This window comes from Melanostigma gelatinosum, assembly GCF_949748355.1.
Source record: "Melanostigma gelatinosum genome assembly, chromosome: 24".
Classification (NCBI taxonomy): domain Eukaryota; kingdom Metazoa; phylum Chordata; class Actinopteri; order Perciformes; family Zoarcidae; genus Melanostigma; species Melanostigma gelatinosum.
The window spans coordinates 5,889,557-5,908,334 of record NC_136657.1 but is presented as its reverse complement, the minus strand read 5'-3'; the positions used below and the strand labels follow the sequence as shown (position 1 = coordinate 5,908,334).

Genomic DNA, 18,778 nt, shown 5'->3' with positions numbered 1-18,778 from the left:
CACCCCTGAGAGAAACCGACAGGGTGAGAAATACATGCAGCGACAGACGCATAGGGGAGGGAGGGAAGGCGATGGGAGAGGTAATGGGAGAGAAAAAGGTCTTTTTTCCCCCTCTTTCATCACTCCATCCCCTATCCATCCATCATCATGTGATCACAACGAGAGCAGATCACAGGGCCTGTGAGGGACACTTTAAAGATTTTCTCCCAACCCTCCATTTGTGCAGGTGTGTGTGTGTGTGTGTGTGTGTGTGTGTGTGTGTGTGTGTGTGTGTGTGTGTGTGTAATGTGGCCATGCTGTTTGTGTGTATAGGGAAGCAGGTCAGGCTGGTTGTGTTGCTCGCCCTTCGGCGAAAAGCCTGCCTACTCCCTTTTACAAAAAACCCACCACAGAATTATGGTTTTGTAGTTGAACACCAGCCAGCTTCACTCATGCATCTCAAATGTGTGTGTCTGTGTCTGTTTGCGTGCCTTCCGGCACGGTGGGATCCCACTGACGAACAGCCTATCGTGCCCTTGATTTGGATGAGTGAAACAGCCTTCTCCTACTTTCTTTTTTAACTTTAGCTGTAAAATAAGTTCTGCAAAAAACATTCCACGATGTTGATTGCCTTCCAGGATTGGGATTTCACCTTCAACCGGCTCAGTGCAACCGGCATACCAAAACGAGACTTCACAGAGAAACTCTATATCCTCGATACCTGGCCGTGCATGACTTAAAAAAAAAAAAAGAATATCTAAATAAATCCACCTCGTCAGTTAAAAATGACAAAGTGAGGTTACCGCAGTGAGCAGTATGTCATGCCCTTTTTAGTCAATAGATTAGTCCTGTTTGTGCTGGTCCACTTCGCCACACTGGGTGTGGAAATCCTGACGACTACCATGATAGAACAGATTTTAGGATCTTGAGTTTCAACAGCAGAACGTAGGCTACTTTATAACATGATTTGTTGACATTTAACGATAAACTTGGGGCTGCGCCGGTAGCCAAATGGTCCTGACTGCCTCTATACTAAGAACTGCACAGTAAAGGGGAAAATGCATTTTTTAGAAGCCCCCGCAAAAGGATTCAGTTGGATAAATTACTGCAGGAACATACATAAAAAAATAAAAGATCCCCTCCAGACTACAATATACTGGACAAAATGTTTCCTTGGATTTCTGTCCTCTAGGTAAATATAATTCATTTTTGCAGAGGCTGATAGCGCCACCTTTTGAATAAATCTTCATGCCTCATTCTGCTCTGTTCACGTCCATCTAAACGATCAGAGAGCCTTCGGTGTGCTGTGTTGTGTTGCATGAGCAGCACATGAGGTACGGTCACCAGGAGCAGCGCTGGAGCGTTCAGCTTATTTTCAACCTGCGCTGCATTTTCCATTTTCACGTTTGCAGCATCCCGGCATGCAGTTGATTGTGTAACTTCAAACACGGTGGTGCTTTCCTACGCCGAGGTGCTACTGGAGGCAGTTGTCAACACACGGCCAATGAAATCTACAAAAGTTGAAAATAAGTCATTAAAATGTCTGTTTGACATGTATTTGACAGTAGTGCGGTTGCAGATATGTTCGAATCATAGTTTTATCATTCATGCACATATATAATGTATGGCTTTCAAACTCGCTCACCGCATAAGCAGTGAGCTGTGGCTCCATGGTTGATGAGTGTACCCCCAGCTGAGCTTCTTTTCATGTTACTATAAATACACGCAGCCACATTCCTGCCCGTGCGCCATCTTTTCCTCTCAAATCCAGCATTGTCTTGTGTAAGACAAACCATCAGAGTGGCAAAAGTTGTTTTTTTCTTTTGAAACAAAATAATCTCAGCATATTTCATCAAGAAGGAAGGTAATTCAGGCGATGAGGTTTCTTTGCGCAGCACTGAAACACGGCGGGCACAGGGAAAGGCATCGTTCGCTCCGGTCCTTTTTATTAAATGTGTAATTAATGAGCTCACACAGGCATTGTCAGCCCACTCCTCTTAACAAGTTGTATGACCGAGTTATGGTTTCATCTGTCAATTGGTAATGAAAGTGTATTTGATTAGTCGGAGTGAGTGGACATCACTGAAGGAACCTTGTATATTTGGCTGAAAATAGTGTGGAGTGCCTAAAATATGAAGTGCATCCAAACAAATTAAGAGATTGCACCAAGAGAGGACAACTTCAACAAAATACCCACATAAACATCAAACCTCTTGTTTTTAAGTGTTGCACAAATGGCGTTTGGCATTTCGTAGTTTATTAGCTCATCGTTTGCTTTTCTGCAAAACGTAGTTTCGTCAAATTAATCATTTTTGCTTCTTCATTGCAGTTAGAGGCTCAAACTAATTGTTGGTTCAATGATTGAAGTGGCCAAATGTTAAGGTTTTCCTGCCGGTAAACTCTAGCGTGCGTGAAAACCGGGGCGGAGGGGTGGGTCACATGGCTTTGACCATCGAGGGTAAAATGGCCAAACTTGTCTATATGGAAGGCAATGACATATTTTGTAATAATTGACTTTTTTAAATGTATTTACTGGCCGTGTCAAGACAGAATCTCACGCACAGATTTCAACTCAGGAGTTCAAAAGTGCATTTCCAGCGTCATAAAACCCTCAGCTGCCCCGTATTGCACAAACCAAATAGAAACAAACAACATATGAAAGCAGAAATCTGAATAACTGCATTTTGAATCTGATAACTAGCCGGAAGGCTTTGTACAAACACGTAACTGTAGCGAACGCTCTCTGCTGCGGTGAGTCACATCACCAGAGAACTGGAGTATGGAGGAACAGGTTCGCCGTGAACTTTGGAAAACCTCCCTCCATTCTGTCGCTCCTCTCTGTGGGTTGTGTTTTTTCTCCAGGATGAGCTCAGCGATCAGTGCTGCAGTCAAACCACAAGTCATTTGTACTGAAACAAGCCTCGTCCCTCCGAGTATTTCCCAGCGTGCACGGATAGAAAACCTCTCTGATGCCACTTTGAAGACTAGAACCAATTAGGGAATCATTATAATGAGGAGGCTCTAACTGCACGTCTTTTGTTACTCAGCAGCTGTCTAATTGGAGTCGGTGTATTTTCGAAGGGCATTGGGACGACGGCTGTTCGACTATAACTGTGATACACTTTTGGATCAGCGACCCGCTCATGGCTGACCTTTTGACAACATATACCACATTGCTTGTGCAGAAGGTTTTGCTTTCATTTTTTTTTAACAGAATTATTCACGCTATGTCAAAAGAATGTATACTTCCCAGCTGAGAATACTGCATCTCCTGCAGCAGCTCTTAACCTTCCCATGCCCACTGCAGCTGTGAAGGATTTTTACCTTCGGGTATATGTTCTGTAGATCCAGAAATGGTTGACTGGTTACACAGCTGCTGTATATACAGTGCGGTTTATAGCGCAATCCACGTCAAAGCCATATCCTGAGTTCCAGTGTTTTTTACGAGGAATGAATTAGTATTGAAGAAGCTGCTTCTTTCAAAGCGTGTGCATTGATGTTTAAAGCTTTGAATGGGTAATTCTGAGTCACAGTAAGTCATCCGGTCTCTTCCTCCGTCCACTCTTTAAATATTATATTTCCTTTTATTTGTTCCCATTTTTAATGCAGCCTTTATTGTGGTCCTTAATGAATAAATCATACTCCCGCGATCCACGGGGGAGAACGATGTTGAATTTAATCTGCTCTTCATTTTCTCTCTGTTTGCCTTCTCACAGCTCCCCTGACTGACAAGCCGCCGAAAATCCTTTCCCCGTCAGAGAGCCAAATGAGCGTCATAGAGATGGCAATCGGTAAGGAGACGTGTTTTATTCCCCACGCTGATGGCTTGTTGTCTGTTGGTGGAACGTGTGCTGTCATATTCGTGGCAAAGCCAATTCCCTCACAGCAGGAGCTGTTCTACTTAACTGTGGCTTTGTTAGGAACAATATCGTCATGTTTGTCATATTTTAGGAAGAGTCCTCCCTGTTTTCTGATCTGCTCCCATTTCCATTCGTTGTTGACGCCGTTTGCTGTCAATGCGATCTCAACACATCTTTGTTTACCTGTTGTACTGATAGAATTAGTGCAGATTATCCTGAAATGATTGATAAGATAACAACAAAGTGCAACCTGTGAAAAACTAAACAAAACAAGTTTCATACTATCCGCAGCTAGTTTTCAGACATAAAGCACAGACTGGTCTCTCCTCATCTCCGACCGCGTTCACTGTGAAACCCAGAGCAAGAGAGGCGTCATCATATGTTCTTCTTGGCTGCTTGCTGTTCGTCTCGGATGCGTCGCTTGCGGTTGCGTTTCTGTTCCCGCCTGCCAAATGTCTCTTCATTTGGAACACGAAGCCACACATGTGAGTCGCCAAGGATCATGGTTGGCGCGCATGCGCAAATGTAACATGTTAACGGCGTAACGTAAACATTTACACGAAAGTACAGGCATGTCGCCATGTATTTATTAAAAAAATAAATAAATACATTTGTTTTTTGAAATACAAAAATTCTGCATTTCCCCCTGCACCCCACCTGTAATACCACCGTTTGAGAACCACTGCACTAATGGAATTATTGCTGTGGAAGTATAGACTATGCTGAATTGACCTGTTTCTTGAGACTTGCACATTAGTTGAATACCAGCTCTTATTTGCCAATTCATGGTATTGCTGAAACTTTTACTCTGTGATCCTCCGAGTACTTGACATCAAAGTTCAAATTCAATGAGATCAAACCATTGACACTAGTTGGAGTGTGTTGTGTTGAACTGTATTGATCTCCAACACTTTCCTCTCAGTTCAATTTATGCTTTGCATCTGCACAGATCTGACAACAAGAGTTAAAGTGTTCAGTACAAGATTTTCAATTTGGTCTGTTCTCTGTGCCCTTTTGTGAATGGACCTTGAGTTCTCCTCTCAATGGAGGAAAAACGCGAGATGAGTCATTCGATGCATTTGTGTATGAAAGAGAAAGTTAATTCAGTGGGTTTAAAAGCCTTTTCTCTTCCTTTCCATTGGAGTGCCTCTTCATTGTGCAACATGGATGCTGGTTTGTTCAGCCGTAATTAGTCAGAAATGAATCGAAGTGCTGCTGTTACTTCTGAGAAATCCTATAACCTCGACTCACGCAACCTTCAAATTCCTAATGTCAGCATTACTTCAACTGATTGCCTCCATTTCTGCCTCATGTGGCTGCCTCAGAACAGCAGTCCTCCGTTTGCCTTACCAGCTTTTGATGCTCAGGGGCTCATGGGAGAATTCCCGCTTTGTGCCTTATTGGACGAGAGCTGAGCTGTTGGTGGAAGGGAAAATGGGTCATGATGGAGACTTTCTTTGAAGTAAATTTGTCATGGGCGACGAACACAACTGGCTCGCAGAGGTAAAAGGTGGCAATCAGAAAATAGACGCAAATCGCTGTCGCTTTAAATTGATGGTGGATAAAAGCCTCTCTGGCTTTTTTCATCTGATTGAGTGTTTGATCGTGGATGATGGAGATTTACAATACGCATTACCTGATAGATCAGGCGATAATGTTCCAAAGATAAGAAACGTGCTGCTGTTCTGGTTTTGGGGTTGATTTTAATTATTGTGGAGCTGAACATTTTACTGTCCTTTTCATTCTCTGTCAGGGATTTTCAGCTTCTTTCAGCTTTCTAGACCTTTATCCCCCAAATGTATCAGATTGGATTTTCCTCTTGATTTAGATTTACCAGTGGATGAGGATCAGTAGAAACAGTTTTTATGCTTTTATGCTTGATATTATGCAGAGTCAGCACCTCTGTGTACATAATATATGAGCACCTATTTGATCCTCTGCCTGTACAACCCCCTGTCGCTTCCTGTTAGCGTTGGGCTAGCATGCTCTTGTCATCCACAGAGGGAACCCAGTCGAACGCAGTGTGGCAGTTTTGGTGGAATTTTAATATTCATACTCTGAAAAACACTGAAATATAGAAGCGTAAATGACTTCGGCTGACAGTTAGTCAGGCAGGTGAGAGGGAGAGAGCGGGAGGAGTGGGAAAGGCGAACGTGGAGAGACACTTTTTGGGCTCTTGTTATTTCCATAACAAGAGCCCAAAAAGTGTCTCTCCACTTGGAGAACCTTGGATTTGGTTTTAGTACTCTGTCTATTTTGAACTGATGAGATCTGTAAATGGCGGGCCACATCGTCCGTGGCCCACTCCCTATTTCGTCTCCGAATGGACGTGGTTCCTGAGTTCTAATTGATTCAAATGCTTGATTAAAACGTGTTGTATGAATGCTCTTCTCAGCCCCTCGGTGGGCGGGCCTCTCCACCGCTTTCTCTGTGGGACAGATGCCTCACATTTTCGGTCCGTAATTCAGTCTGACAGTTGAATGCGCTGCTTTCACTCAGTCTTGTGCAGATGTGGAATAATTGTCTGCAGTCAAGCCAAGCAGACTAACTGCAGCGCAAGTCTTTTTCCAGAGTGCTAATGTGTTCAATTTTTAAACACTTTGACGCCGGGGTGATTCATTTCCTTAATACATGAACATGTTTGTGCCACTTCGATGTTCTTGAACACAACCCAACCAGGGATTCAACCTCCAGAAACAAATCTGCTTCATGAACTTTTGTTCTGCTGCCAGGTTTGATTTGTTTTAATGCTGTTTTCTGTGCAGGCCTGACGTGTCACTCGCTGCCTCGCTTGCCCACCGATCCTGGCATTTTATTTCGGGTTAGATTGAATTCACGACCATCGCGGCACTCCGTTTGTGATGCTCATACTGGGAATATCCAGCGAGTTCCCCTGTGATCTTGATTGGCTGTTAAAACTTCAAGCTCTCTCAACTGCCTCCTTCCTCAAGATATCACACTTCATCTCCTGACACTTGACATTACGACACCGCAGCGAGTTTTCTGAAATTGCTGCGGAGAGAAAACAAGGTGATGGCGTCTGAGCCTCCTTGCCGAATTCCCCCGAAATACACTTTTAAGCTCTCACTTGAATGCTTTGAGAAGCCCTGCAACTCTCTGTCGTACTGGTACGCATCATCAATCTGTAATATTCACCGCAAGAGTTGTGTTGTGTTTGAGTCATTGAATTGATTCTTTTGATGGATTTCCCCCAAACTGTCTTGTTTTCTTGTTCTTTAGTGCCTCACTTAGTTATTTGCTTTGTTTCCATCAATGCCTGTATGACGTATAGTTTGTGAAAAACAGCCTACAATGACGCTGTCGCGCTTTGATTTACACCAAAACTATATATATATATTGTTGTTTACTTTAGGATTATGAAAAAAATAAAAAGTAATCTTTGGCTAAATTGAAACACTTTAAACGTGAGCGCACAGCAAGCACCTGCATCCGGGTTATGAAACCCAGAATCCAAACCGCTACCGAGTAATACAAAAGGCGTCTTTTTAAAAACATAGCTTGGATATCAGTGTTACTGCCTCTCAGAAAGGCTCATTGTGGAAATGTCTGTTCTAAGCAGCCTCTCTACAATCTGACAATCTGCACTCCTCTCAGAGGTTGAGCTTCCTCGTCTGTTGGTTCGTGAATAATAACAGTGTAAACTGGAAATTGGTCTTCAGTCACTCATCAGGAGGAGTTACATTCTCAAATGAGGACACCTCAGAACGACGCCATCATTATCCTGAGTTGACTTGGAGTCGGCAGCCACATCAATTTGGAATGTGCAGCGCTTTGGTAATGAGGAGGCCAGCACATCAATGTACTGTTACTCTGGTGCAGGTCAGGTTGCTATGAGACTCCCATTTTCCTCTTAGCTGACATGGAAACCTTCACATTAAGACTTGACGAACCCAGATCCCTCAGTCAGGAAATTTGCACTCGTGTGGGTTTCTTTCTCCATCCTCTGCAGAAACAGAGCATCATTAGGAAGAGATGATGAACTGCACACAGACAGCAGACAAAATGTCACCTTTCACCACACTGCTCCAATGCGGTTGAAACTCAGTCCAACAGATGGTCTTGGAAAGTTTAACCTTATAAATCTATGAATGTCGATCATCCCATTATCCTGGAGCTGTATGTATTATTTCTTCTCATGGAGTAATATTTGGGTTCTTGTCGCATTGATTCAGGCACTTTTTTCAATACGTAACGATTGATTTTGATGTGTTGGATGTACTATTGACAATTGGCTGTGGGGAAAAGGCCCACCATGCCACAGACAGGTACACATGTAGATCATGTTCAAGGTAAATACCAAGAGTTCTGGAGAACGGCTGTAAACGTCCAAGGGTCAGGAAGACGTGATTATCACTTGAGGGTTTATTGATTTTGTTGTTTTTCTCACTTGTAACATAAATATCATGTATTGTCTTCACACGAAACCTGCCCTCCTTTTATTTATTTATTTATATATATATATATATAGATATATATATATTTAAGTGCGTTACATAATGCATTGAATCCAGTAAATGTTTGAACAGCACCAGACAGGAGAGGTGGAGCACCTCAGGGTTTCAGTCAAGTGTCTGCCTGTAGGACAAGGATTATAAATATTGGATCTAATTTACATAATGCTACAATGAAGATAACTTTGAAATGAAAACCGAGAACATTTGAACCTATAACCCACTCAACTTGGCTTGGATGTGAGCAGAACGTTTTTTAAATGAGACCGCTTGTGTTGGTGCTCAGTTTAACCCCAAAAGCCAACCTGGAACCTGACTCGATGGCACGGGTACAGACGGCACACGCTGATATTTTCCGACTCGAGTTTTAAATTGAAAGCATCACTCGCTGCCGCTCGGTGTTATAATCGGTACATCCTCTGGCTACCATTCGAGTAGTCTCATGCTTTTCAGCCAAGATGTTCTCATCAAACCATGAAACGCATTTTAGTTCCACAAAGAAAAAGAGTCGCCCACAAGCACGGCCTCAGTAACACCTATCCCCGATATCACACACCCCAGCCATCCCTCTAAATGCCACTGGCTCCGCAGAACGCTCCATCGACGCCAAAGGTCCGAGGCCCGAGGATCAATATCACATAATTTCTCTCAATTAGGGCATATTTATTCCCCTCAAGTTATTGTACATCTGCGAGTGATCCTATCTGTATTCCTGGCAAGCCTCCAGACGAGTCGAGGCCCTGCAGGGAGGGGAAGACGGCGTGAGATAAAGACGAGAGAAGAGAGAGGGGGGAAGAGAATGAGAGAGAAATTAAGGTGGGGGGGGGAGCAAAGAGTCGGAGAAAGAGTGAGATCATTTAGGATTCACAGAGGGTATGAAATACGATGGTGTCGTACCTTGAGTTATTACAGATGAAAGTGGATACAAGACAGCACACTGTCCCAAATGCAGCGTGGAGGCATAAATCCTGACTGGCGGGCTTGTTGGTGGTGATTGGAAGAGATTCTTGGCAAAGGACTGCTCCCATTAATGTTTTACATAAGTGCGGTAATGAGGGCGACAGTCTGAGGGCTTGCGGAGACTCGGTCGGCCCGCCAGACCGAAGGAGACTTTAGGTTCACTGAACACCTTGAGGAAATTCTGGTGTTGATGCTAGCGCCACCGCAGGGCGAACACCATGCTGACATGTCGGATGATGATTGAACTCTGAAGTCCCCCGTTGACCGCTCTGCTTCCTGTCAGCGGCTCCCATCTGCGGCCTCGTACCCGTCTCTGCCAAAGTAAGAGGGAAAGATGGCTGAAGGCGTTCGCTCTCCTTAGCAAAAGAAATAGCGTCAAGCATTTGCCAAGCATGAAGATATACTGCCTCCTGTCTGTGTCCGCCACACTTCCCGTCTCTGGGTAGACCTGTTCATCATGAATTGGTCTTCGGCGTGTAGTTTACAGAAAGTCTGGTTTGTTGTCGTTTTTTTATTTTCATAGATTATTAGATGATATAACGGTTTGACTACAACCCACTGGACCTGTTTTGACTCTTTGATTAACCTGACTCGTGGTTTTGATGTGATACACCACTGCAGTCACGGTGGCCTTTTCACGTCTTCGGTTCACTGTGTGAGTTACAGTTCACCACAGTGGAAGATGTAACAGCTGTGGACTTGCTATCCAGGCTGTCACAGCTGCAGTAGTGGTGTGTGAGCGACCTTATGTTACAGTACAACAACCCCTTCAGGCGCTCGCTCTGTGATTGGTACTCTGGTGCTTTTGGGTTTGTTTCAGCACAGTGTAACTTTAAAGCTGCACCTTTTTTTCCCCCTCCGTGTTATTATTGGGTTTTTCCATCCTCCGACTCGTGTCACCAACTCTGCCACAGAGTGCAGTCTGTGCAGTTCCCGTCCAGCTGTTGCTCTGTCACCAGCTGTGTACTTCAGATCCGAGCTAGAATTTCAAATTGAAAGCGCTCCTCCTCCACTCGCACACATTCGTTTCCATTTTCTGACGCTCCTTCCAGTCCCGTCATGTATCAGTAGCTTCTGCACTGCAGCAGCTATACACCCAGTCTGATAGGCAACTTAAGTCAAACACCAGCATATGGATTACTAGCAGCAGGAAGACTCACTTTGTGACAGCTGGGCACCCACGAGCCACCTTCCTTCAAATGAAACCCATTTCAGTCTGGCAGTTAAGCACAGCGTTTTGTTTTTTTACAGCCATTAGTTTAGCCCTCAGTTTAACCTAGACACAGTGGTGTCACCTTGCTCTTTTGTGATCCACTATTTAAAAAAATCCAACTGCTAGCAGCATTCATTTGCTCTGGTGACTCGAAGATAATCTTTTCATTGTAATTTCTCTCTGATATTCTCTCTCTGGATTTTACCCCGGAATGTAGAGAGAAGCAGAGCAGCTTGCATTTTTATTTCCCCCAGAATATATCAGCCTCTCCTGTGAAGCCAGTTCCACCGCACAAGCCTCGGCCAAAATGCAAACCCTGCAAACTTCCCCTTCGTCATCATCCCCTCGACAGGGCACGTGTGTTGCCTGGTCGAACTAATTGCCCTCGCTGTGTTTCCAGCCAAACAGGTGGCCATATTGGTTTCCTTCCGGCTGTCTTCATGTGACAGTGCATCCAGGTTGGAAAGAGATGACAGTGTCCCCTCTCCGCCCGGAGCGTGATTTTGGTTAGGCGACGCTCCCTCTGCACTGTCTTTGGTCTCACGTTGGTCTTTGTGGCCAACTCCTGTATGTGTGTGTGTGTGTGTGGCAGCAAACTTTGGCAAGTGACACATGAGACCGCAGATCTGTGATGTCATGATACAGCTGCTGCACACACACACAGATAATTGGTGCCCATCCAGGCAAAATCCAATATTCTTCAAACAAGGAGAAACAGAAGCTAATGTTCACTGTTTGTCTCGCTCACACACACACACAAAGGTCTATTGCAGCTTTTACCACCTCACACTGTCACCTCAAGGGATTTGTGTGTGCTCAAGCAGCCTGATATGGTCAGGTGTGTCTTTCTCCACACGCATCCAGCACTGGTCGGCTTTGTGTCGGTCCTCTGTTCGGTCCGTGGGCAGTCATGCTACAGGGGATAGGAATGTGTCAGATGAAATGTTGTGGATATTTGTCTCATAACTGCTATGAGTCAGGCAACACCTTGTTTTTATACCTCGGGTAAAGAAGCACTGTTTCTTCCCTCAGCAGTGGGAGGGATTGTGACATGCTCACATAGGCCCTGACCTCTCTGCAGACCAGAATAGAATAAAGTATTATATTTTGGAATTCAGCGTTGTTGTGTTCATACATGTCATCTCTACTGCTTCCTCACGTGCAAAATGATGACATTTATTTCGCTGTTTATAGTGTTATAAGTCATTTGTGATACAGGAAGAGTGACTTTATATCCATTTCACACTAATTACTTTAATATTTTAAACCAATGAATTTATTCTACTCTATTTTCATTTCAGAAAATCAATTTGGTTAATAACAGGAGGAATAAAAACATGGATTATTTTTTACAGTAGGTTCCCATCAACAACATGTTAATACCGGTAGTTAGAACTTGTGACAATGATAAATGTATGATGTAGTTTTATTCTAAAGGGAAAGAGAAATGGGTTAGAAAGTTATGCTGTGTTTTAGCAATCACATTCTTAATTTGTAGATATTTTAAAAGTGTGTATATCACTTTTATACTTTTGTTTTAGTTCCTTATAGATGTGGAGAGTCTGTCAATGGTGTCTAGATCAATAATTCCCAATTTAACTCATAGAAATGTGTAAATTCACACTGTTACATACATATGAATATGTTTATTTTCCTCTGCTGGTTTACACATGTATTCCTTTTCACACATTAAGACTGAACCATTGTATCCATACTATAGATTAGCATTAAGTGATCCAGAAATCATACAAATAATGACTATATTCTAAATAACTTTTTAAAATATGTAATTTAGCGCACGTTTTTGTTGTGGGAGAAAAGACTCCACACCACATGCAAAAAAAGCAGTTTTACTAGATATACTCAGTAGTGAATTAAATCAGTGCACAGTGGTGTGCAGTCAGGATTGAGTTTAGGCAGTTCCTCCCAGAGCATTCTGGGTGAGTCACGAGATGCACTTGCCAATGTTTAATTCAAAATCATTACTTCTCAGTTCAGCATATCGCTTCTGGAAGGGACCAAAATGTTCCCAACAAAGAAACCAAAGTGCCCAGAACATATTTTGCTGCAAAATGATTTCATTTTCCCCCCGTGGTTGCTGGTGAGAAACCAGCGTCTCCGTGCCAACGGTCTTGGCAGCCCTCTGGTTTAATCTCTGAGACTCAGGCTAACCTCTCTTCTTTAGCAAACACACACCCGGCCATCCACTCTGCCTGCCAACCGCAGGCCAGATAGAAGATATTGAGCATCCTTCCATGCTGTGACACAGTATTGGTATTGATTTTAATTTTAATTATGACATCAACATACTGAAGTGTTTTTCAGGGGATTTGTGGATCGTTGGTCTGTTGGTCGCTGCAGCTGGTGGAAAGCCATCAACAACAGATTTTTCTTTTGTTTTCCATTTTGTTTTCCATTTTCCATCACATGCAGTTTCTTCATTTTTGAACATGTCCCTGACAGATCGACTATGAATCATACAAAAGACATGGAAGGTCAACCACTCTCCGAAGACAAAGGAAAGACGACACAGACAAACCAATTATCTGACTCTACTCTAACTAACTCTACATCTATCACTTCATACTGCTTCTACCCCCCCCCCCCCTCCCCTTCTCTGACATTCTTATTTTCAGACAAATAATGATACAGTTCCATATGCAGCCATTATCATCCAGATCCAGTGCTGTCACTCACGCCGAGTTCCACTGATGGCCAGAGTGGTTCTGTGCTCTTCTTGTAAGAGCAATGTATGAATCTTGATATAAAATGTTGATGTATTAGTCACTACTCCCCCTCCAAACCAGCAGTCAAAGTGCAAATACACAGAGATACCAAACTCAACGACGGCTCAATGTGCTGCCTAAGGCTTCATTCTTCTCCAGCACCTCCATTCTTCTTTTTGGGGATGTGTGAAAGAAAGACAGCACTAACCCATCAACACCAGGCAGCTTCAGAGTCCCCAGGCTGCCAAGTTCATTGCCGCCGCGTCGCCCCTGTGTGTATGTGTGTATTTTGTCTGTTTGGGAGTGTATTCTGTGTGGCATGTAGGTGTGTGTGTGTGTGGATTGTCCCAGTTTAGAAGACCCAGAGCTATGACTCATCAAGCAGTAGCCGAAGGGGGAGGGGGGGGGGGGGGTGCGTGAGAGAGAGAGAGAGAGAGAGCAACATGCCTGCGTTGTAAGTGTATGTGCACGTTTAATGTGTGCAAAAATGGGGAAGGAAGCACGGCGAGAGTGAACCATGGGGGCTGTTGTGTTATCGCTTTCATTACTGTACCTGCACACATGCACAGTCTGTGTTTTCCTTCCTCCATTAGTGGATTGCAAATTGCATTAAGATAAATACTCAAACAACGTTGCAGCCGCTCTTCATTCCCCTCATCAACTGTAAAGTGTGTGTGTGTGTGTGTGTGTCCTTTGTCGTCCTCACTGTGCTGTCGGGCTCTTTTTGTTTCTCCTGACACCGATGTCAGAGGCAGAACAGTAGCTGCAGCGTTACGAGCAGCTGTGGGTCTGCCAGCTGTTTATGCTCGTAACATTTTATGTTTTCATGTTGATGCTACATAGATGGCTGCAACAAGACTAATAGAGACAATCATTTATGTTCACTTCTGCTCACAGTGTTTGTTCAGCTGATGCTTATAGTTCATTAGTCACCATTAAATACAGTTTACATTATTATCAGTGTTCTGCAGGAAAGTCAATTAAATATAATGGAGTCCAATGTTTGCACGCTGGACCAGTTCCAGCATAGAATGCAGAATAATAGAGCGATGCTACATGAAGCTACCATTGCTAACATTAACAGAATGCATCGGTTCCTCCCATGAAATAGTGCCGTAACTCCCCTAATATAACGTATTTCCTGTTGAAACAGGATGCTGGAGTGGGACACACCTTAAGCACCCTAACCCTGATCAGTCGGATATTAAAAGATATGATGGGCCAGAGGGGTAGGGAATTCAAAAACAAATCCGATGGCTTTATTAGTTGTTTGAGTTTGAGGACCAGTTTGTGCCAGTTTCCACATGATGCTTATGCCAACCTGAATTGATGGCCTGTGCAGCAAAACAAAATGAAAGGCCATGTTCAGCAGAGATTGCTGGGCACGGGGACCAAAGGCTGCCAAATCTGATCTATTTTCAGCATTTGTTTCTTGTATGATACAGCTGCACAGTGCATACTTAAGGTGCATGAAGCCGACATTGCAATTAGTAAATGCATTGAAATATGACTAGCTCTGCTGTAAATAACATACAACATGCACCACAGGATTCCTTTTCTGGTTTCCTTTACAATATTTCGTATAGTACACAATGATACGGTTGTATAATATGTCCAGAATGAATTTCACCTGCAGAATATAAACTTGGCGTGATCAATAAATGTACAGTAATTTGACCGGAATGATAGTTGCTTCTAACAGGTTGTTAGTGGCCTGAAGTTGCAGGCTCTAACGGACGGTCGGGTAACGTGTGTGTTTTGGTGTTTCCTATTTTGTTGGGTGTTCGGATATTTCCAGCTCCTGTATTTCCAATATGACTTGAAGACTGCCTGTCTGACAGCAGAGAAGCTGAATATCACACACACACAGAGTAGAAGACCTCGTTTCACAGAATTTGTCAGAATCCAACAACAGGTTTTGGCTTGTGCTGTATTGATTTTTCTCTGTCAGACGGGATGTCCAGGAGACACATTCTGACTTTTTTTTTACAATTTGAACTTTACCAACTAGTATTAGTGCTTATTGTCTAAAGGTGGGTAATAATGTCAGCTCAACGTCAGTCATGCTGAAAAAAAAAACGTAAGTCAGAACTGGAAAGTTTTACAGGGTTAAGAGCTTGACTGGTATTATACTGTACTTGCATTGCATTACAGTACATGCATTAAGATGGGCTCATGGTTGGGTTGTGTTCATAGGCAGAGACCTGTGACCAGAACTGACAGTGTAATAAAATGAACCAAAGCGACGCAGAGAAGCCTGCACACTGTGCTCCCCTTAAAATGAAGAGAAAGAAAACGTAATCTTTAAACACGCACGTCTTCTCTGGAGGGCATACAAATCAAGGGCATGCACCATATCGCGTCTTTTTTTACCCACCGAGGTGGATGACTCACCAGGTGAAAGTTAGAGCCAACGCATGCCCAAAGGCACGATCGGTAAACACTGAATCAAATTGGATCGTGCCGTTCGTGTGTTTGCGGGGTTCGGCAGGGTTTCCTCTGTAATTGAGACGCACAGCGCCGTTGTATTATGCGGCGTAGCTACGCTCATCCAACAGCTGTCAATCTGGGACACCACGGGGCTGGTTTCATATTACAATATAATGGTATTGGTTCAACCCACTGAATGAGTCACATCATTTCTTATGTTCAAATGCGTTCTCGGGAATTAACTGATATGATCGTTGAGTTAATGACTTTGTCTTTGTGTATATTGCCTTAAGCATCTGTTCCTTTATTGGCTGGATGCAGAACGGTGTGTGGCAGATGAGACTGAAGCACGGGTTTGCAGACAGAAGACTTTCCAGTCCAACTCCAGCTCTAAAGAAGCTTATTTTTCAATCTCACGTTACATGAAGTATATGATACAGCCCTACCTTCACATACATATGGATGAATCTGCCTCCTTTAGGAGACTTCATTTGCATCGGGACTGTCCCTGTTTGTTATTTTTCCCTCGTAGCTGAATTTGCATCGATTACCATTAAGATGTCAGCCCCCTTTTGTGCTCATCCTCAGGTAGATTATGAATCCCAAAGAGGGGATGCTCTTCAAAGCGGGACAGCCAGCTCTGTTTTGACTGACCATCGAGCATAGCTCCCAGGCTTCAGTGGTTTGTTCTCCTTTGGGTTATTTTTGGGTCTCGTTTTTTGGAATTTAAGTTTTGCCTGTCCTACTTACTGCATTCCCCAAAGTGAACTCGGGGCCTTTTTCAGCCAGATTTTCCTCCCTCTCTCCCTCTGTGTCGTCCTCTCTCGTTCCCTCTCTCGCTCTTTCCGACTCCCTTCGCAGCCATCTGTTCATGCTTGTGGCATCTCTCTATCTGTCTTCCCTCCCTGCCATATTTCCCTCTTCTCCTCTCAAATCTCTCCCAACATTTTATCGTTGCTCCCTCTTGTGTAGCTTTCTTTTTGCTGCCTTTCCCCATATTTGTATCGCATCATTAACAGCCACTGTGGCATCTTTCGCTCAGGCGCTCTGGTAGCATTCGACATCCATTACTCTATATACGTGTGCCTGTCATGTGATTTCTCTCAGTGGCACAGAAGTCTCCAAGAAGATGATTTCATAGGAATGACCTGCAGTCAGTACCTTAACTCACCATCTACTCTGCATTATTCAGCGTATAGTTATTCAGCGTGTGACTTTGCAGTTTCGTGCCACTCTCACTGCTCTCATCAACCTATAGTTTCCAAATGCAGCAGGCATAAATTGACAGCAGACTACCTGCCCGGCACAGAAGTGGAGACAGTCAAAGTTTGCAACTGTCTGGTGAACATAGTGCAGCATTTAGCAGCTAAATGGCCAGATATTTCCCTCAGGTCTTGGTGGATATTGCGTTACATTCAGGCCAAGATAGAACCGAGCGAAAAAGGGGAGAGAATATTGGATTTAGTTAATGGGGTTCACCGAAACACAGGCATAGTTCTCCAATGGGAGTTTGTTTTGGAGTCTTTCTGCCAGCTATCCGTCAGAATTTCCTCATTGGACCTTTAAACACAGAGGGTACAGTCAGCTGGTGTGACGATGCCTTTCGTCCGGCGAGGACTCCAATAAAGTGTTCAAATCACAAGCCAAACCATCGGCATCACTCAATTTCAAACGGAGTTGACAGTGAATGACGTTCATTTCATTTCTCTTTTGATGTTTCAACAGCTGACACGCTCAATGGCTCATTGCCTCATTGCTCTTGTAAACATGTGTTGAATATTGTCATGGAAGGCTCGTTTTCCCTCTTCGTTTTTTTCCGGGTTTTTTTCCGAGGCCACATGAGGTTCTGACGAGTGAGTCGGATCAGCAGGTACCTCTGATCCATGGTGGCGGATGATGTCTGCATGATGGCACCGCATGCGTTACAACCTGCAAACTGCAGAAGCTGTTGCCATGGAGATTACTTTTTTTTTTTTTTTCCCCAGTCGTGAAATGCGGTCAGCGCCTGAAGCAGCGAAACCAGTGTGTCAACCTGCATGAAGGCAAAGACAGTCCACACCCAGTTGCAGTGTCTGGTTTTGTCTTGACCCACACAGTGCGTCGACTGGAAATAAATGGCTCTTTTCGTGTCGCTCGGCTGCTGCAACTCAAAGGAACAGCCGAGGCCCGTGTGCTGTAGTTTCCCCCCGTCGGAGAGGCTTTTGGAGGCTGTGAAATCTGCCTGTCGGCCAGATGTATTCGTGTCATGTGGGATTAGTTGAGCGTCATGTTGTGCAATCTCAAAGCGTGCGCGTTGTGTATGTTGATGTTTATACGCACGTGTGCATGCGTGCAGGCACCTACATTGAGGCAGTTTTGTTGAAGAAGCGCAGACCGTCGCTGCAGCACTCAAACCCGTCATCACAAAATGTACAAGTAAAGTGGCATTTAGAAGTTCCCCCTCGTGGAGTTCTGTAAAAACGTACCGAACAGAATGTCAGCGAATAAGCAGTCTGTTGGCAACCAAGATAATCCTTTTATTAGCAAGGCATCTTCTCACTGAGATAAGTGGACGTCTCATTTTATATGCATGCATATTCACGTAGACTTTGCCTCGCTTAACCTTTCATTGGCTCTCCTGTGCTCTTTCTCCAGCTTTTATGCAGCCGCGCACTCTCCCACATACTCTTCCTCCTCCTCTGTTATTGCCATCTGCAGCAACATTACTCTTTTTTCATCAGCAGGGGGGGTAATCGTCAATTACACATGCAAGTGCAACTGCGTGTACGACTGAACGGATTTAGACGCGCTGCTTTGGGAAACGGTTGATGGTAATTATGGCTCCATTTTGTCACCCAGTGGGAAAGATAATGGTGTCTCATGTTTGGCCCCGAAACTTTGCTGCAATTACAGCCCAATGTTAATCAATTTCACCGCAGAGACAAACAATGGAGAACAAGCCTCTTCTACCACTGAGGTCATGAAACAATAGAGCGACGTTAGCAGTAGTTGTTTGGCAGAGTGAGCGTTCATGAATCGCTAGATATTCTAACCACCCCGTGTTTGTTTGCAGAGAAAGTGTTGCTTATTCTGCTCCGCAATTAAACATAATTATACACAGAGAAAAATTACCATCTTTTTTCCTTTTTTTTTTACATT

General features: G+C 43.9%; 1 protein-coding gene across 1 annotated transcript in view; it reads left to right on the top strand.

The window, feature by feature from the left end:
• The window catches only part of LOC306797204 (interleukin-1 receptor accessory protein-like 1), a 155,230-nt gene that overhangs the window by 86,235 nt on the left and 50,217 nt on the right, over positions 1 to 18,778 (top strand). The window contains exon 6 of the mRNA XM_079296440.1: positions 3,696 to 3,770. Coding sequence (XP_079152566.1) covers positions 3,696 to 3,770 — 75 coding nt within the window. The remainder of the gene's footprint in view (positions 1 to 3,695; positions 3,771 to 18,778) is intronic.